Source organism: Stenella coeruleoalba (genome assembly GCF_951394435.1).
Source record: "Stenella coeruleoalba genome assembly, chromosome: 14".
Classification (NCBI taxonomy): Eukaryota; Metazoa; Chordata; class Mammalia; order Artiodactyla; family Delphinidae; genus Stenella; species Stenella coeruleoalba.
In genome coordinates this window covers 80582986-80604088 of record NC_137160.1, presented here as the reverse complement: position 1 = coordinate 80604088, position 21103 = coordinate 80582986, and the positions used below count along the sequence as shown (strand labels likewise).

The 21103-nt window shown below is 50.9% G+C and overlaps 1 protein-coding gene across 1 annotated transcript in view; it reads left to right on the top strand.

Annotated features, from left to right (window-relative positions):
* CUX2 (cut like homeobox 2) overlaps positions 1-21103 on the top strand; it is a 263849-nt gene that overhangs the window by 217378 nt on the left and 25368 nt on the right. Inside the window, exons 5-12 of the mRNA XM_079942084.1 lie at positions 3722-3856; positions 6940-7063; positions 9341-9420; positions 10318-10384; positions 12835-12883; positions 16847-16951; positions 20637-20828; positions 20923-20981. Coding sequence (XP_079798210.1) covers positions 3722-3856; positions 6940-7063; positions 9341-9420; positions 10318-10384; positions 12835-12883; positions 16847-16951; positions 20637-20828; positions 20923-20981 — 811 coding nt within the window. The remainder of the gene's footprint in view (positions 1-3721; positions 3857-6939; positions 7064-9340; positions 9421-10317; positions 10385-12834; positions 12884-16846; positions 16952-20636; positions 20829-20922; positions 20982-21103) is intronic.

The following is a 21103-nucleotide window of genomic DNA, read 5'->3' as shown; positions in this document are numbered from 1 at the left end:
TTCCTTGCCTGGAAAATGGAAATAGCAGCATCTACCTTATTGGGCCTCACCTTGGGGAAGTGATTTCACTCCCCCATGCCTCAGTTTGCCCATCTATAGAATGGGAACACAACAGCCCTACTAACAGTATTGTGGTGAAGACTGTATGAATTCTAATCAATTTAAAGTGCTCCGGCTGCTAGGATTTGGCCACAGCCTGACGTCGGCTGAGTCATCTGAACCTTCCCCAACTTCCTGTCTCAAATTGAGGATCGAGGAGGAAGCACAGTGTGGGAAGAAGAGGCCGAGGCCCAAGGCCCCATCTTGGCCCTATCACCAACTCACTGGCAGACTTCAGGGAAGTCACGGGACCCCATTTTTCCCCAACTGTGCACTGGGGTAGGGGTGTTGGACACTTGACAAATTGTCCCTCCTCAGTGTGACTTTCTAAGCTGGAGCCTTTGAGTCCCTGAGTGGAGCTCAATGCAGGATTACTGGATTCTGAGTCTCCCAGGCACTGATGAGAGTATATGAGGCCTTACCCTGTCCTGAGTCTCCATGGAGTTTTGCCATGTAGACCGCAGCTCCTAGAACGTCACGGGACGGTGTGCTGCCCCCTCTCAGGGTAGTAACAGCAGCCAACACTTATCAAGCCCTACTGTGCACCCAGCACTGTGCAAATCTCTATACACATTCTCTCATTCAGTCCTTGCAGCCCCATTTTACAGATAAGAAAATGGAGGCTTGGAGAGGTTAACTGTCCAAAGGTCACATGGCCAGTTTAGAGCTGGAGCTGACACCAGCAGTCCTTAAATCATGCTGCCTCTCTCAGTAATCTTTTTCAGTCTTCCCAGTAGTAACTTCTGAGAAGTGGAAAATGTAATATTTTCTGACTTTTTAAGTGGGGAAACTGAGTCTTGAGACCAGCACTGGACTTCATGTTCTGAGAGTTTAACCACTATGTTCTACCCTGTACTGGCAAATGAAGGCAAAGAGAGCCTTGGAACCCGCTGACCCCGTACTGAGTGTCCACTCGTCACCCACCTCCTCCAGTCTGTCCAGGAGGCCACCTGCGGTCAGCTTCCCCTGGACAAAGAGCCCGAGGCAGCAAGGGGACCGCAGTGCCTCCGCGCACAACGAACATCAATTTCTGATCCCTGGGAATGGGGTGAATGACTTCCTTTTTCACCCGAGCGTCATCTTTTGGCTTGGACAGGCTCCTAGCCAGCCGGCCCCTGAGCCATGAGCTGGATCTTTCCCTCCTCCCTGGAACCAGAGCTGAGCCCTCTGCAGCCCTCAGCTGCAGCCTCCCGTGTTTATCTAACCTCCCTGACCCCGGCAAGCGCTTGTCGCCTTTTTCTTCCTTTCTCAAAAACCAGGACACAATAGGAAGCGTTTCCCTTAACTTATTAAAAAATCCAGACTTGTAAATTAATTTGTCCGTGTTGTACAAAGGCAGTGCAGATGGACTCATTAGCATGCACACAACAAATAATTATAGATGAATTTTTAGCTGGCCTGCCTAATGCGCTTGCTGGGTTAATTATGTCAATGTATAATTACATCAGCCCGGGGAGACATAATGGCATACCCTGCTGAGCAGCCCCTGCCTAATGACGGGGCATGGGGGAGTGCTGACAGAGGAAAGCCAGCAGCAGCGTTCCTGTGCACCTGCTTACCTCGACACAAACACCCATTGTCTGAGCCTCCCACCACCTAAACAAACAGGCGGGAGAAGAGGGATAAAATGCAGAGGTGGCCTTGTTCCAGCCGGACCTGAAGGTCCCCGAGTATAGGCTCTGCCCCGTTTCTTCCATCAGAAGATATTTATTGGGTTGGACTGTGGGTCAGGCTTCATTCACCCCACAAGGGGTCCAGCGGAGGATCAAGAACAGATGCAGTCCCAGCCCTGCCTTGTTGTGGAGTTTGCAGTCCAGCGGGTATTAATTAGGTGCACTTGCAGATCAATGAAAATTGGAAGTACAGTGAGTGCTGTGAAGGAAAGGTGCAGGCAGCTGGGAGAGCTCATACTAGAAGACCGACTGGTCAAGGAAGGCTTCCTGGAAGAATTGGCATTTGAGTTGCTAAGATGAGTAAGCATTAACTAGCTGAGAGGGATAGGGGAGGGCAGGGTGTTCCTGGCAGAGGCTCCTTCCCGTACAAAGTCTCTGGGGTGCGTTTGAGGGACTGAGAGAAGAAGGTCAGTGTGGCTTGCACTCAGAAGGGCAGGAATAATAGTGAGGGCTTCCATTTGTCCTGAGCTGACCAAGTGCCAGGCACCGTATTGAGCACTTTACATGAATCTTCATCACAGGCTCACGAGGTCGGTACTTTTATCGTGAGGCACAGAGAGGTAGTGCCATTTACCAAGGTCACACAGCAATCCTAAGAAGCAAGTATAGATTAGACCAGGACCAGGGACATCTGACTCCAGGGTCCACACCAGCAGAGAGCAATGGCCAAGCAAATGCTGGTGGGAGATCCCAAAGGAGGGACCAGGAAGAGAGAGGGCTCTGGGGCATTAGAAAAAATGTGGACCAGACCAGCCCCCTTGGTCTGAAGCGAGGAGGCCCTGGCTTTCTTGGGACCCCATGAACACCTACCTACCTGCAGCTACTGGGGTCGAAATATCCACACCACTGAGACAGGAAGTCTTTGTGGCATCAGAGAAAGAGACCCAGACTTGAGTCTCTCCTCCGCTCTTCAGCAAGTCACCTGGCTTCTCTGAGCAGTTTCCTCATATGTGAAAACAAGTTAGATCCAGGCCAGCCTCCAGGGGATGCTGGCTGCATCGTGGGAACCTATTCCCAGGGACTGGCTTTGTAACATGGAAGATGCTACACCAAACCTCCTGCCCCAGGTGGGGAGTTGCTGGAAGAAGAGATGTTGGATTCTAGATCTGAAGGAAGAGGAAGTGCTTGCTAGGTGACAGGGTGGGAGGGGGGACAGAATTGCAGGTGGAAGGACCTGGAGTCCTCAATTAGCTATTGGGAAATACGGAGACATCTTATATCCAGGTGTATATCTCGCCCCCAGAAAAACTATTATTTAATCGGCCACGAGTGTCACAAATGATGGTGTGTTGGCCCAGATCCATTGAAAAGCACCCCAAGGGTTATATGTGCAAAGATGCTATTACGGAACCTCGGGTGAAGGAAAATAGGGAGGGAGCTAGGAGAGGTGGGGAACTGGGTGAAAGCATCCAGACCACATTATAGCCTAAGGAAGGAAGCACTGGGGAAGGCCACGGGCCGGTCCTCAGCCCTCAGAGCAGTTTTGTGTCCCCCAGAAGCAGGTCTACCTCTATCCTTGCTGCCTGCAGGCCTTGTCTGGGAAGTCCCATGAGAAGGCTAGGTTTGAACTGATGGATTTCAGAGTGTGCCTGCTAGGGTCTTTGCTAAGTGATGTTCCCTGTGGTCGGTGGTGTGCAGGACACAATCTCATGGCCACCACAGATGGTATATAGAATCAGGAAAATGAAGTTATTATGATAATTATTATTCCCAGCTGGGCAGGACAGCCACACCCATGGGGATGGCACCTGCTCTCCAGAGCAGGTGCCTGGAGATCTGCTCCCTCATAAAGCAGAAAGTCCACGTTGCTCCCCTAAGCCACCAGAGCGATTCCAGATGGCTCCTATGGATGGTTCTTCCCACCCAAGCTCCCTGGCCCTGTGGCCTCAGCCGGGGCACCCCCTGGCCCCCAGGGCTCCCACCACCCCTGTCCTCCTCTCTCTGTGCAGACCCCGTGCCTGTGTTTGAGGCTTCACGCAGCCCAGACGACAGACTGCAGTCCCCCAGCTTCGACCCCAGCGGGCAGCCGCGGCGAGAGCTCCACAGTTCGTGGAAGAGACACCCTGAGCTCCTCGGCCCCAAAGGTACTGATAAGGTTTTCACAGGATGTCCATAATAAACAAGTGGGCTGTGGATCTTTGGCAGCCAAGCTCGGCCACCCTTGTGGGGGAAGGAGGGCAGGGAACTCAACTCTATCATAATTTTAGATATGGGATGGGTTAAGGTGCACTTCTGCTGAGACAGACCAACCCCAAATCTCAGAGGCTTAATATATTTGAAGGGAGGGGAAGTTGCAGGGGACACTCCACGCGGTCATTCAGGGACCCAGGCTGTGGTAGTCCTGTCATCGTCAATTCTCGACATCCAGAGTCACAGTGAATGTTGACACCCAGCCAACAGGCAGAGAAAGAATGTGGAGGATCACACTGAGGTTGTGGGAGTGGCGCACATCACTTTGGCCACATCCCTGCTGCAAAGGAGGCTGGAAAATGTAGTCTGGCTGTGTGCCCAGGAGGAGAGGGAAATAGGATGTAGTGAACACAGCACTGTCTCAGCCCCAAATGAGACAAGTTAAGAAACTAGCAAAGCTAAAAATAATAGTGTTTGGGTGTACATATGTTGTGATAAAAATGTTTGAAAGCAAGAGAATGGTGAACAAAATTCAGCATGGTGGTTACCTTTGGAAGGTGAGGTAGGAGGTTACCATAGGGAGGAGCAAATAGCAGGTGAAAGCCATTGGTAACCGTCCAAGTTTTGGATGTTCATTGACCTGCAGGCACTGTCGTAGGCACTGGGGACACAGCCAGGAACAAAACAGACAAAAATCTCTGCTCTCATCATGCTGACCTTCTAGAGGGAGGGACTGAGTGTCAATAAATGTTAGTAAAATATATAGTATGTCAGTTGGTGAGAAAGACTTTGGGGAAAAAATTGAGCAGAGAATTGGGGGAGTCAGGTGAAGGGATTCTTGTTTAATGAACGAATGAGTAGGATTTACCTCAGAGGTCAGCAAGCTTTTTCTGAAAAGGGCCAGAAAGCAATTATCGCAGGTATTGCAGGTCATGTAGTTTCTGTCACAACTACTTAACTGTGGGTGAAAGCAGCCATAGATAGTATGTAAATGAGTAGGCATGGCTTTGTTTCAATAATACTTTATTGACAAAACAGGTAGTGGGCCAGATTTGGCACGTAGTGAAGATAAAATGGGCTGAGGCCTGTCAAATGAAAGCATGACACAAAGTCTCTTCTCAGGAAACAACCACTCTCTCACAGTCCCCCATTTCACAACCTCCTCCCTTCCCCCTCCCCACATTACATAGAGAGCACCTGACGTAAGCCTGGTCCTAGGCAGGGTCTTCTGGGGAAGATTTACAGTGACTAAAATAACAGCACTTTGCCAACTCTGGTCCTGCACCTGGAATACGATTCCAACCACACTGCCAAGCCAGGACTTGGCAGTTCTTCAGCCCCTGCTCATATGTACACACCTCTGTGAAGCCTCTGAGGTTCCCCAGCAAAATTGTTACTCTTTCCTCTGAGGTCCCTCTGAGGTTCAAACTTCCTTCTGTAAGAATAATAGTAGTTGTGGAAATTGCCTCTTGAGAGCATTTGCTCTGTGCAGTGTGCCTTTCACACAGCATCTCACTGTCTCCTGGCATCAATCTTCTGAGGTGTCATTGGCCTCATTTTACAGATGAGGAAACTGAGTCACAGAAGCCGCAGGTGGCCAAGTGGGGAATCAGAAGAGAAGTTTTTGACCTTGGTCCTGGGCTGTGTTTCTCCTTGAGGATACTTGTTATTCTGCATCATGATGGTCAAAACTTGCCTTTTTGTTCACTGTTGTGGCCTAGGCACCTGGAACGTACCCAGTACGTGTGTGCACGTGTGTGTGTGCGTGCATGTGTGTATTATAAGCTGACTGCTGTACTAGCCTCTAGAGTAGAGGGGCTCACTCTACAAACCGCCCACCTCTACACTCACCCTCCTGTGCCAGGATCACAGTAGAAACTTAAAAACTAGGACAGGATTTAACTGAGTCACTTGGACCCAAGGTTGGGAGAACAAATTTTGGAACTCCTGAGCCACTCACCCTCAATGGCTGGCCCCCGAGCAACTCTCTCTCCATAAGTTCGGTGCCAAAGGCACACACTGATCCCCAAATGAACTGCCACAGGACCTGTAAAGATGGACCTGACGTGGGCCCTGCCCCAGGGCACCTGCAGGTAAGGGGCGATGACTGAGCATCTGAACGTGTGCCATCAATTTTGGGGAAGGGAAAACAGTGTGGTGGCTCCTCAGTAAGTTAAATCTGGAGTTACCCTGTGACCCAACCATTCCATTCCTAGGGACATACCCTAAAGAATTGAAAACAGGTGCTCAAACAAAACTTGTACACAAATGTTTATAGCAGCACTGTTCACAGTAGCCAAATCGTGGGAATAATCCAAATGTCCATTAATGGATGAAAGGGAAAAAACAAAATATGGCATAACCACGAAATGGAATATTATTCGGCCATAAAAAAGAACGAAGTACTGACACATGGTCCAACCTTGATGAACCTCAAAAACATGCTAAGTGAAAGAATCAAGTCACAAAAGGATAGGTGTTATGATTCCAGTGCTGAGATATCCAAAATACACAAATCCGTAGCGACAGAAAGCAGAACAGGGGTTGCCGGGGGCTAGGGAAGGGAGTGGGGAGTGACTGCTTAATGGGGACAGGTTTCCTTTTGGGGTGATGCCAGTGTTCTGGAATTACTGATAATGGTTGCACAGTATTTTGACTATACTACGTATCACTAAATTGTGCACCTTAAAATGGTTAAAATGGTGAATTTTATGTTATGTATATTTTACCATGATTTTTCTTAATCATACAGAAGGCCAAGGAGGCAGGAACAGGTCTGAGAGGGCAAAGGAAGCCTCTGGGTGTGCTGTCTGAGGCCGGCACGATGGAGTCTGACTTTCTTGTGCAGGCACTCGCCAAGGCTCAACCCAGCTGATCGCAGTGACAACAGGTCCTGACAGCTGCGCTCTCTCCAACGCTGAGTTTGGGAAATTGATTCCTCTCCCAGCACTGTTGATCGATCTGGTTTGCAGAAAGCAGCTCTGGCTGTCACGCCACTCTCAGCAATGGGCGGTTTTCCCTCTTTTTCTCCCTCCAGAACAGAGAGAGGGGACGTCGCCGGCTGCGCCCACGCTGACTGAGGGGAGCCGCCTCCCAGGCATTCCCAGCAAAGCCCTCCTGACAGAAACTTTGCTGCAGAGAAATGAGGCAGAGAAACAAAAGTGAGTGGGGGAAGGACAGGCAGGCTCCCGCTGCTCCACCTGTCTGGGAGAGGGGACCTGGAAAGTCACCCCTGCCCAGGACCCTTTGGGAATCCAGATGCAGGTTGGAGATGGGGATGCAGGTCTGGGTTCAAGCCACACGTCAGCAGCTCAGTGGCCAGCCCTGGGCAGGTCACATCACCTCACTGAGCCTGTTTCCCCGTCTAGAAAATGGGGCTAATGGTGGTATATTAGCCAGGGTCCCCCAGAGGAACAACCAGTAGAATTTTTTTTTTAATTAAGAGTTGTATTTTGGGACTTCCCTGGTGGTCCAGTGGTTAAGATTCCACGTTCCCAATGCAGGAAACCTGGGTTCAATCTCTGGTCAGGAAACTAGATCCCACATGCCGCAACTAAGAGCCCACGTGCCGCAGCAAAGACCCAACATAGCCAAATAAATAAATATTTTAAAAAAAAAGAGTTGTATTTCAAAAACTTAACTCACACGATTGAGGCTGGCCAGTCTGAATTGGTCGAGCCGGCCAGCAGGCTGGAAACTGTCAGGTGGGCGTAAGTGCTGCCATCTTGAGGCAGAATTTCTTCTTCCTCAGTTTTGTTCTTAAGACCTTCAACTGACTGAATGAAGCCCACCTGTGTTATTGCGAATATTTTCCTTTAGTTAACATCAACTGATTGTAGATGTTAACCCCATCTACAGAATGCCTTCACAGCCGTACATGTATTCGTGTATGACTGAATAACTGGGTACTATAGCCCAGCCAAATGGACGTATTAACACCGACTGTCACAGGCAGTGTCAACTCCTAGTCTGCCATAAGAATGAAATGAAATGACACCTGTACATGCTTAGCTCAGTGCTCACAGGGAGAAGCACATGTCAGTAAATGTTTGCCTTTACGATTGGTGCAGTGGTGATAAAATATGCATTCTTAGGGCCTTTCTAGGACAATTTTATGATGATTGTTACATTTATCCTTTCTGTCATTCACTTATTTTTTCATTCCACATATTTATGCAGCCACCTACTGTGTGCCAGCCACTGTTCTAGGCAACAGCGGTGAACAAAATGGACAAAACTCTCTGCCCTCCTGGAGTTTACTTTCTAGTGAGGAAAACACAAACAAAAACGATAAATAAGTGGTGTGCTACATGATAAGCATTGTGACGACAGATAAAGCAGAAGAGGACGAGGATAAGATGGGGGCTGAAGTTTTTTGGTTTTTTAATTTATTTATTTTATTTGTTTTTGGCTGCGTTGGGTCTTTGTTGCTGCGCGCAGGCTTTCTCTAGTTGCGGAGAGCGGGGGCTACTCTTTGTTGCGGTGCGGGGGCTTCTCTTGTTGCGGAGGCTTCTCTTGTTGCGGAACACGGGCTCTAGGCGTGCAGGCTTCAGTAGTTGTGGCACACAGCCTCAGCAGTTGTGGCGCACAGGCTTAGTTGCTCCGCAGCATGTGGGATCTTCCCGGACCAGGGCTCGAACCCATGTACCCTGCATTGGCAGGAGGATTCTTAACCACTGCGCCACCAGGGAAGTCCCCGGAGGCTGAAGTTTTAAATAGAGTGTTGGAGGAGGCCTCACTGAGAAGGTGAGCAAAGCCGTAAGGAGGTGAGGGAGCCTTGCAGGTATATAGGGACAGAGGGAACAATCAGTGCAAAGGCCCTGAGGTAGGAACGTGCCTGATGTGTGAGGGGAGTGTGGCTGGAATGGAGTGAGCGAGGGGGAGGGGGCAGGATAAGATCAAGGTAAACAGGGCTCCTTCCCTAGAGTCACTGAGCCAGCCAAGGTAAGGCTCAGGCTTTGCATAAACCCTCCCCCAGCATAGCTAGGGGTCCTCCTTCTCCGCTGGGATGCTTGCATCACACCCAAGTTAGACCACAGTGGGCTGGGGGGGCTTCCCAAACTCCTGCCACAGAAAAGGGAAAAAAAGTGCCTCTCAAGGGGACAATAATAGTTACCAGTGATACTGAGGGAACTCTGGGTGCTGGGCACCACGTTGAACGTGCTTCACAACACTCTCTGAGGCAGACTCCATCAGAAACCCATTTTATACATGAGGAAATTGAGGCCCAGAGAGGCAAGGTCACTGGCTGCTACAGAACCTTAACTGGGCACCAGCTCTAATGGAGGCCACACAGTCAGCAAAACCGCAGGGCAGCCAAGTGCCTGACTGTCATGTTTAAGGACTCATTAAAAAGACAGAGGTGCAGATTGTACAGGGAGTGGGAGTGGGGACAGGAAGCCAGGATGGGCCGGTCCACACACCAGGTCTTTTCACAGGGGCCTTCAGGAAGTACAGGCCTTCACTTTGGCAGCCAGACTGGGGGAAGCCGAGGAGAAGATCAAGGTCCTACATTCAGGTGTGTATCTGGCACATGTCCCCTGCCCTCGTGCAGCGCCCCAGCCAGTCAGACCAGGAGGCCCAGGGGGAGTGGGAGGGGGCAGCGACACTGAACACAGGGTCAGGGGTTCTAGAATCAGGACGGCAAGAAAGGAGTTTGGGAAGGGAGAGGAAAGACCTACATTACCCAGCAGGGATCAGAGCCCCAGTCCCGGGGGTCGTACTACTGTGGAGAGAGGGTTTGAGATAGAATTCAATCCGGGGTGGCAAATGCAGTGCCTACAGAGGCCGGGCATGCAGCCAAGCTGGCTGGATTAGGATATGCAATAGGGAAGGGTGAGGTGTGGGTCAAACTGGAGAACCCAGGCTGATCTAAAGAGGTGGCCACTGCTGAGCCCCAGCCAGGCACTGCCCAGTATAGCCAGTCCCTTCCATTTTGCTAGAGAAATCAGAAATCTGGAACTTTATGAGAAATCCCTCATTTGTTGTAATATACATGTATCTGTTGACTTCGTTGCCCCTCCCGTCCCCTCACTTCCAGGGCTGGGCCTCAGGGTGGGTGAGCTCATGCACGGACGACCCCACCCAGGTCCTGGAGTGACCTTAAAGGTGTTAGGGGGCTCATACGCCAGGTCCCAGGACAGACTGCCCCCTCCACTTACCTGGGTCCCCTGAGCTTCATAGACTCATAGAGAATCATGTCATCTGCCCTCCCCACCCTGGCTATGCCACAGCCCTCCCTCCAGCTAGAAGCCCTTCTAGGGGCAGGAAACTCGCTGCTTGTCACCAGTTCTGAAAGAAAAATCTTTCCTCACTACTCCAAGCTTCATTCTGCCTTCCGGGCCCCAGAGAAGGGGAGCAGGTTCCACTTCCCTGGGGGTGGAGGGCCTTACTCCGGCACTTTAATTTTTCCCAGCGTTGAAGGCCACGCAGACAGAGCTGCTGGAGCTGCGGCGGAAATACGATGAGGAGGCGGCATCCAAGTAAGTGAATGCCATGCTGAGGTGTGCCTCCTGCCTCTGACCCTCCCAGACACGCCTCCTGCCTCTGACCCTCCCAGACACGCCTCCTCCCTGTGACCCTCCGAGACACGCCTCCTCCCTCTGACCCTCCCAGACACGCCTCCTGCCTCTGACCCTCCCAGACACGCCTCCTCCCTGTGACCCCCCCCCCCACACACACACACGCCTCCTGCCTCTGACCTTCCCAGACACGCCTCCTGCCTCTGACCCTCCCAGACACGCCTCCTCCCTCTGACCCTCCGAGACACGCCTCCTCCCTCTGACCCTCCCAGACACGCCTCCTGCCTCTGACCTTCCGAGACACGCCTCCTCCCTCTGACCCTCCCAGACACGCCTCCTCCCTCTGACCCTCCCAGACACGCCTCCTCCCTGTGACCCTCCCAGACATGCCTCCTCCCTCTGACCTTCACAGACACACCGCCTCCCTCTGACCTTCACAGACACGCCTCCTCCCTCTGACCCTCACAGACATGCTGCCTCCCTCTGACCTTCCCAGACACGCCTCCTCTCTCTGACCTTCACAGACACGCCTCCTCCCTCTGACCTTCCCAGACACGCCTCCTCCCTTTGACCTTCCGAGACACGCCTCATCCCTCTGACCTTCCCAGACACGCCTTCTATCTCTGACCCTCCCAGACACGCCTCCTCCCTCTGACCCTCCCAGACATGCCTCCTCCCTCTGACCTTCCCAGACACGCCTCCTCCCTCTGACCCTCCCAGATACGCCTCCTCCCTGTGACCCCCCCCCCACACACACACACACACACGCCTCCTGCCTCTGACCTTCCCAGACACGCCTCCTCCCTCTGACCCTCCCAGACACGCCTCCTGCCTCTGACACTCCCAGACACGCCTCCTCCCTCTGACCTTCACAGACAGGCCTCCTACCTCTGACCTTCCCAGACACGCCCCCTCCCTTTGACCCTCCGAGACACGCCTCCTCCCTCTGACCCTCCCAGACACGCCTCCTGCCTCTGACCTTCCCAGACACGCCTCCTCCCTCTGACCTTCCCAGACACGCCTCCTCCCTCTGACCTTCCCAGACATGCCTCCTCCCTCAGACCCTCCCAGACATGCGTCGTCCCTCTGACCCTCCCAGACACGCCTCCTGCCTCTCACACTAGACATGCCTCCTCTTTCTGATATTCTCCCTCGGATTCTACCTGAGACACCCATTTAATTAAGTACTCTCTGCTCCACACTCGCATAGTCTCACAGCTGTTCAGCATTTATTTGTGGTGCCATCCATGTAGCACAAGCTATAAAGGACATTCTGGGTTTCCAGCTAAGCGGACTCTGCTAGTCATGGGCCTCTGCCTTGCCCCAGCCTCCAGGGGCTGTCCCCACTCCCCAGCTTCACAGTCCAACCCTTAGGGCCAAGTGTCATTAACTTAAATTACTCTGGACTCAACATTTCTTCAGGCTTTAAGATATAACTTAATCCACAAACACTTATTTAGCACCTACCGTTTACCCAGTGCTATGCTGGGTCCCTGGAGGAAACACCAGAACATGGGCCTGTCCTCAGTCAAGGAGAGGAGACAGACACTAGCTGATGTACAAGAATAAAGTCTTTCATTCACAGACACTGTTGAGCACTTACTGTATGCCTGACACTGTTGTGGCCACATGGTAAATGCCATGAAGGGAAAAAACAGGAGCAGCAAGAGAGAATAACATGGAGGGGTGTGTCCTATTATCCAGGTAGTCAGGGAGGACTTCCCTGAGGAGATTACCTTCAGAATGAGATCTCAAAGATGGGAAGGAGATGGCCACATGAAGAATGCTTGGAAAGGTGCTCTGGGCAGTGGGAACAGCTTATGCAAAGAAGGCCTTGAACTGGAACATGCGTGTAGCACATGTGTGGCGTTCAGTCACCAAATGCTCCCTGCAGGCCCCTTGTGGCCCCACCCCTTGCTAGGCAAAGGGGCAGCCGAGGTGGATGAGGCCTGTCCCGATCCTTTAGGCGCTGTCAACCTAAGGGGGTGGTGAGGCAGCAAAATAAATGAGGGTAGTTGAGGGAGGCCTCCTAGGAGAACACTCTGCAGCTGGGTTTAAAGCTCAGGCTCTGTTCTCTTGAGGAAGGCATCTAGGTGGAAGGCATAGCAGAGGCAAAGGCTGGAAGGTGTAGCTCTGTGGCACCTTCAGAGAGTGGACCCCTGGGGGAGATGGGAGGCCAGGCTGCCTGGAAGGGGTCCAGTGCTAAGGCCCCATTTTCATTTCCCCCCAGCCTGGATTCTTTCCCCGCCCCCCCAGCTTGGTTTCTCTCCAGTAGGAAGGATGGAAGGCAGCCTTCTCGAGGCCTCCATTGCAACACCCTTGGGTTGGCAGGGGCTGGGGGGTTTCAGGAATGGCGGGGGCACTGGTGGCTGCCAGAATCCCTTCCTCAGGGCCTCGTCTTTCTGTCTCAGGGCAGATGAAGTCGGCCTGATCATGACCAACCTGGAGAAAGCTAATCAGGTGAGGAGACGTGTGCTGGGGTCTCATTCTCCCCGGGGCGGGGGTCTCGGGCCAGGCGGAGAGGAGGGAGCTGAGCTCAATCAGTATTAATTGAACTACATGCCATGCTGAGTGCTGGGGCTGGGAGCTGTCTGGGACCCAGCCCCTGAGTTCCCAGAGGAAGGAGGGTGGGGTACAGACAGAACACTCAGAAATAGGGTGATGCAGGCAGCAATGGTTGGGGAAGGGGCACCAGACCCAGACTCAGGGGTCAGGGAAGACATCCCACAGGAAGGGTCGTGGAGCTGAGACCTGACAAGTTAACTTGAGACTGTAGAGGGATGGATTCCAGGCACGGGACGGCCCTGGTAAAGGCCAGGAAGCAGCCTGCAGAGCATGACGAGTGCCCTTCCCCGTGGGAGGAAGGCAGAGCAGTGACCAGAGATCCCAGGCCCATCCCCAGGCTAAGCTGGGACATGGGTCTCTCTCAACCAGACTGAGTGAGGAGCTATGTTCCATAGAGCCGAGGGCGGTGACGAGGGACAAGCCCGGGGCTGCTTCTCTCCCTCCATCCCCACCTGGGGTCTCCACCAACCTCCTCACTCGATCACCAGGCAGGCACTGTGTGGGCCCTAACCTTCCCTGCGGGCCCCATATCCTAGTCCCAGCCCGGGTCCTTGTAAGTCCTTCAGCCTCTCCGAGTCTCAGTTTTCACATTTATAAATGGGGTTCCCGCGTCCTGCCTTCCTCTGGCTTCAGATGTGTTGCCATCTGCAGGACAAAGTTGGGCAGGACTTTGAAAGGAGGTAAGATGTGGCCATAAGGGTCTGGTCTGGAGTCCTGCGGGCCTACTGTGTCTCTCCCCGGTCCCCTGCAACACCAGCAGCCAGGGGCATGGCCAGGAGGGGTCAGCAGTGTGACAGGGCAAGTGGTCATTTCCCTGGGGGTGGTTGAGGGAGGCTTCCTAGGAGGACACTTTGCAGCTGGGTTCTAAAGCCCAGGCGCTGCTCTCTTGAGGAATGGCATTCCAGGCAGAGGGCACAGCAGAGGCAAAGGCCCGGATGCCTGGCTGTGCCAGCCTAAGGACAGGGTACTCCCTCCTGCAGAGGAAGGTTGGAAAAAATAACGTGTTTTAGGTTAATTTTTTGAATAGGTAATCCATTTACTTAGTTCAAAACTGAAAAAGGCACATTAGGGCATAGCCAGGAAACTCCATCTCCCCTCCCTGAACTTGCCCCCAGTTCCCCTCTCCCTAGCAACCTCTGTTACAGTGTCTGGGGTCTCCTCCCAGAGATCCCTTCACAAGCCCATGAATATCTACTTTTACCCCTTTCTAAAACAAAAATGAGGGACTTCCCTGGCAGTCCAGTGGTTAAGACTCCATGCTTCCAATGCAGAGGGCCCAGGTTCAATCCCTGGTTGGGGAACTAAGATCCCACATGCCGTGTGACCAAAAATAAATAAAAGAAAGAAGTCATCACAACCTTGGTATGCATATCCTTAAGAGAATAATTAGCAACTTTAAAAAAATAATAATTATTAATACTACGTACACCCTCCTGAACCTTCCTTTTTCGTGTATGTGTCTTAGAGCTTGTTCCGTATCTGTATATAAAGCAGTTCCTTCCGCTTCACAGCTGCGTCGTGTTGCACTACATGGACGCACCATCGTCTAACCCAGGGGAAGGCAAACTTTCTATAAAGGACCAGAGAGTAAATATTTTCGGCCTTGCAAGTCACTGTCACAACTATTCAGCTTTGCAGTGGTAGAGTGAAGCATAGACGATACGGAAACGAATGGGCATGGCTGTGTTCCAGTAAAACTTTATTTACATAAACAGGCAGCAGGTTGCAGTTTGCCAACCTCTGGTCTAACTCATACCCTATTGATGAACGTTTATGGTATTTCCAGTATTTTACCATCATCCTCCATACTGCAGTGAATAACCTTGTACAGATACCATTTCATACATACCCAAGCCACTGTATAGGGCAAATTCCTAGAAGTGGAACCGTTGGGTGAAAGAGCTGTGCATTTATAATTTGGCAAATGTGACCAAACTGCCTTCCATGGGGTTGTGCCAGTACACACTCCCTCCAGCAAGGTCTGAGAGGGCCCGTTTCCCAATAGCCTCGCCAGCACTGTGTGTCGTCAGACTTTTGGATCTCTGCCAATCAAGTGGGCTTAAGAGCGATCTTAGAGTAGTTTGAATAGGAAGCATTTTTAATACTGTTTATTTTTTCCTGAGTATAAAACTAAAACCTGCTCATTGTAGAGTACTGAGAAAAAAGTAAATGTCATCATCTTAGTCTTTAATATCTGTATTTATTAATACTATCCTAAATGTGAACAAGAGGATTCTGGAGCAGAGCAGATCATTATTACTTGTATAGTAAAAACCATGCCAGTTTGCCCCAGTTCTTCCCCTGGGGTGACAAGACGAGAACCAGATATCCTCCTACATGCACCAGAGTTTGTGCTGTAGGCAAGGAACCACCCAAATATGAATCTGGGTGGTTGTATAGTATAGTAGAGGGACCTTCTGAGAAAGGGAGAGAAATCTACTCCCAAGTATCATGATGAACAGAAGGGCAAGGATCCTGGGTTTCTTGCATTTGGAATATAAATACTTCTCTCCAGGGGAAGATAAGACTAGTAGCTTTAAACCCAGCTTTACAACCCAGGGGGTGTCTCCACGGTCTGGGTCTCATCCCCCCTTGAAATGTCAACAGACATCTCCCAGGAGGTGAATGTTTCTGGAGTTATCACTAGCTAATCAGTCATGTATTAACTCCAAGGCTTGTCTTTTAGCCCAGATCCCAAGTTTCAGTCACATTTGCTCAGTATGCCCTTTGTGGAAACATAAAAATGTTTTCTCTACAACCCCACATGCCCAAAACCTTTCCCAAAACAAAACTGACTCCTAACTCAAACCATTCCTGGAACAAGGCAGGATACTAATAAACAAATCAGTTAAAACGTAAATCAATGAAATGTGCGCGCGGAAGTGTGTGGATCTCTGTGCGCGTATAGTGGGCACAGCATCCTGATTGCTAAGGTCAGTGTGTAAGTTAAACTTAATTGCTATGACCTGCATCACCAGCTGGAGGTCAAGACACAACTGCAACTCTTTTAATTTTCCATAGTTCAAGATCCCATACACCCTGTTGTTGTTAATAAAGTAAACCAGTTATTGACACATTTGTATGTGTCAGGCATCAAGATGAGATACCTAATGAGTTGTATTTTACCAAATTACTTACTTGCAGAACAACCCTATGAGATAGTTGCTCTTATGACGCCCATTTTACAGACAGGGAAACTGAGGCCAAGGATATGAAGTTTCTTGCCCAAGGTCATACAACCAGAAAGAGAGACAAAGTACAGATTTCTCTCCAGGCCACAAGTCTACATTGTTAACATTTGGATGCTTCCTTCCAAGCTTTTTCTTAGAAATTTTTGAAGAGTTAAGATTCAGTTTAATAAACTGTGGCATTCTGATTTTAGATGTATTTCAACACTCCTCTACAGTTTCATTGCCCCCATTTCACAAAAGGAAAACTAAGACTCAGAGAGGGGAAGTAACTTGCCCAGGGGCGTGCAACAGCTTGTGAGCCACCTCTGCAGACACCATATGGCACAGGAGCTGGGGACAAACTCTGGCCTTTTGACTAGCCAGGCCTGAAGTTTACTTGGCAGACAGAAGTGGCCTGGGAACGTGTGAAAAATTGCCAGTTCCATCAAGACAGCATCTCCCTTCCTGCCCTAGTGAAGAGGGAATGTTCTAGCTCCTCTTGGATACACACCAGGGAAACCAAGAGCCAACTCAAGGGTCCAGGACCCAGAAAGGAGGACCCCAGGCCCTCAGACCTGCCTTCCCAGCTGCTGCCTGAGACGGTGCAGGGAAGCAGTGGAGGGCCAGGGTGGGATCCAGTGTGGCCCCGCTCACCTCTTAACCACACTTGCCCCATTTTCCTTCCCAGCGAGCCGAGGCTGCCCAGCGGGAGGTGGAAAGTCTTCGGGAACAACTTGCCTCCGTCAACAGCTCCATCCGCCTGGCCTGCTGCTCTCCTCAGGGACCCAGTGGGGTAAGGATGGTGGAGGAGCCATGGGGAAAGGTTGGGAAAGGCCAGGTTTGTGGGTTTGAATATGTGGGTGGACCCTGCGCATTTGTGTGAAATTGTGCACATGAATGGGTGTGGGTCTCTGTGTGCATACTGTGGGCATAGCATTTTAATTGTCAAGGTCAGTGTGTAGTTAAACATAATCACTGTGACTTGCTTCACCAGCTGAGGGTCAAAAACAGCACAGCTCTTTTAACTTTTCAAGCTCAAGCGTCCACATACCTTGATTCCATATACTTTGGAATTTAGTCAGGCCAAAGAGGATCATTTTAGTTGCCAGATGCCCAGCAGGAGTGGGTAGGAGGGTGAGTTTGATCAAGAGAGCAGTCGTGCAGTTTTGGTGGCTGCCACCAGGTGTTGCTGTTGACCACTGGTCTCACACTGCTTGGAAGATGTGCGGGGACCGCTACAGGGATGCCCCACTGGGTCTCAGTCCCTCCCAGACAGCAGTGGAGCTGCTTACCAAGAGCTGAGGTTGACACTCATATCAGCCAAGGGTTCCTAAAATGTATCAGGGTGATTCTAATGAGGTTTCCCAACCAGCCACATGTTACAAAGAACCAATCTTTAGTCATCAACCCTGAGGTTCCTGTGTTAAGCCAGTTAGTCAGTACATCTTTCTCATTCCTCCAGGTTGGTGCCCCTTTGGGTCCTGGGGACATTTCCTGCCAAGGGATTTTTTTTTTTTTTTTGCGGTATGCGGGCCTCTCACTGTTGTGGCCTCTTCCGTTGCGGAGCACAGGCTCCAGACGTGCAGGCTCAGCGGCCATGGCTCACGGGCCCAGCCGCTCCACGGCATGTGGGATCCTCCCGGACCGGGGCACGAACCCGTGTCCCCCGCATCGGCAGGCAGACTCTCAACCACTGTGCCACCAGGGAAGCCCCTGCCAAGGGATTTTAATCAGGCCCACCCCAACCTACCCTTCTGTCATGTAATAAGAGTCTTCATTGTTCCTCTCCCAGAAAGCCTGGCTTCCTTATGTAAATTGGTCCACCTTCTTTCCAGATTTCTTTCCAGATATCAAGGAATGAAATTCATGATTGCTTACATAATAACAGGTCTGCTCCAGGGTGATTTGCAGCCTCCATTCATGAACCTGAAGTGGCTGGCATAATTTTCATTTCACCTGACACCCTGATACATAGACCTGTGTCTGTATCTGTCTTTCTGTTTAAATATTGGAATGAGTCTCTCTGAACGTGTTTTACTGTGTATGTGTGTCTGTTTGTGACCTTTGGGCAAATAACTGTATCCTTAACCTAACTGTGCCTCAGTTTCCTCATCTGTATAAATAGGACCTGCCTTATAGGGTTATTAAGAGGATTACATGGTGCTTGGTTTATAGTCTATGCTCAGTAAATATTTAACGCAGTGTTACTATTACTAGTGTGTTTGGGGTATGTCCAGGGTGTTTTTGCCCACGTGAGCATGTGGCCTCTGAGCACATACACGTCTGTGTGTGTGATGGTGACACGTCTCCTTGGTGCCTATGCATTTCCGTGCGTGTGCTTCTCAGCATGAGTATCCCCACAGGTACATGTGTCAGTGTGTGTCCATAGGTGTGTGCACCTGTGCCCGTGTCCCAGGAGGCAGTGTGTATGTATCAACGTGCCTGATGTCTGCACGACATAGAGAATGAACACAAGAAAGACTGAGAGCGAGCGCGCTCATGAGGATGCCTCAGAGAGAATTTGCCAGTGGTTCTTAATTAACCCCCATGGAAGCCAGCAAATGCCTGTGCTAATCAGCCATGAGGAACTTCGCTGGGTTGGGCCGGGGGGTGAGCTTTTCTGAGCACAACAGTGGCGCTCGATGCTAATTAATTTAATGTGTTAATGGCATCCGCTTCCTGTTTTAATTGGCATTTAGCTCCATAGAAGAATAACTGGGGTTGGTAGTGGTCAGTTGTTCTTTGTTGTTTTTTCTTCGTAATGCTGCTGAGATTCATTTGTAACTGAGCTCAAGGGCAGCCTGACTTCACGTCCCGTCAAAGAGAAACCTCTTCATCTTCAACCAGGACAAAGGGGCCATTTCCTAAAACCCGGAGAAGCTGTGGGGCTTGGGGATGGTGGCAAATTAGGATGAGGAAGGAATCACCCTAACGTGTCTCATGGCTGCAAGGTCTCAGGTCTAATCCTGTGGGTCTGTTGCTGCCGGGAGTGGGACCTGGGCCCGATTTAGAAACCCAAACCTTTGCTGTTCTCTCAGCCAGGAACGTCCTATAACTACCACTTCCTCACCCAACTGACTAGTTCTTTTTTGTTCCTTTTTTTCTTTTTTTAAAAAATATTTATTTATTTTGGTTTTGGCTGTGTCAGGTCTTAGTTGCGGCATGTGGGATCTTTCATCGTGGTGTGCGGGCTCTTCGTTCTCTCTAGTTGTGGCACGCGGGCTCCAGAGAGCGTGGGCTCTGTAGTTGGCGGCACACGGGCTCTTTTTGTTCCTTTTTAATAAATGTGTTATTGAAGTATAACATCCACAAGGGAAAACGTGCATGTCATAAGTGTACAACATTTGGAATTTTTCAAAGTGAACACAGCCCATAACCAGCATCCAGATCAACAATAAAACATTCTAGGGACTTCCCTGGTGGCACAGTGGTTAAGAATCCACCTGCCAATGCAGGGAACACGGATTCAAGCCCTGGTCCGGGAAGATCCCACATGCCGCAGAGCAACTAAGCCTGTGCGCCACAACTACTGAGCCTGTGCTCTAGAGCCCTTGAGCCACAACTACTGAGCCCGTGTGCCACAACTACTGAAGCCTGTGCACCTAGAGCCTGTGCTCCACAAGAGAAGCCACCACAATGAGAAGCCCGCGCACCGCAACAGAGTAGCCCCCACTCACCGCAACTACAGAAAGCCCGCGTGCAGCAATGAAGACCCAACGCAGCCATAAATAAATGAATGAATGAATAAATAAATATTAAAAAAAAAACAATAAAACATTCTAGCACCCAGAAGCCTCCCTCATGACCCCATCCAGGTGCCGCTCCCCCTGACTTCTAACAGCACAGATGGGTTTTGCCTGTTTTGATATCTGATCTTAATAGAATCACGCGTACACTTTGGTGTCTGGCTTCTTTGGCTCTATGATATATCTGGCAGAGTCATCATACTGTGTTGCAAGTAAATGTAGATTATTCGTTTTTGTTGCTGTCTAGTATTCTGTTGTGTGAGTATTTCACAGTCTGTCCACTTTCTGGTGGGTAGGCCTCTGGGGGGTTTCAGGTTTGGAGCTATTACAGAGAGGGCTGCTGTGAACGTTCACATCCTGTGTCTTGGTGCACAAGTGCCCACATTTCTCCTGCATATATTCCACCAGGACTTAGGGCACCGAATTTTCACCTTTAGCAGAGGCTGCCAAGCAACTTTCCAAATCACTAACTTGTTCTTGAACTTCATCACAGTTTAGACATACCTTCCTCCAAAATACTTTCTCTGACCACTCTTTCTCCCTCCTTATTTCTTTTCAAGAAGAGAGGGAAAGACATCCAGGCAGGTGGGACCAGCCTGAGCAAAGGCTTAGAAGTGGTAAGGGGAAAGCCACAGGCCTGTAAGAGGGGCTGAGTCACCCCAGGGAGCACAGCAGCCCTGCAGCCCCCTGCCCCACACCTCCCGGCCCCTCCAAGCCCCTGTTTGTGCCCAGGATAAGGTGAACTTCGCTCTGTGCTCGGGCCCTCGGCTTGAGGCTGCCCTGGCCTCCAAGGATCGGGAGATCCTGCGGCTGCTGAAGGATGTGCGGCACCTCCAGAACTCTCTGCAGGAGCTGGAGGAGACCTCCGCCAACCAGATTGCAGACCTAGAGCGGCAGCTCATGGCCAAGTCAGAGGCCATCGAAGTAGGTCTTGGGGAGGAGGTGGGCAGATGCGAGATGGGCGGGGAGTCCCCAGGCAGAAGGACGTGGACCAGCCTCACCATCTTTGTTCTTCTAGAAGCTGGAAGAGAAGCTTCAGGCACAGTCTGACTATGAAGAAATTAAAACAGAGCTGAGGTACTGTGTGGGGCGCGGCTGCCTGGGAAGATAGCAAGGGGCCCTCGGCAAAGTTCACCATCTTCCTCCCTCCCACCAGACCCCGCTTTGTGTTACCCTTGTCAACTCTCCACTGGCACCTT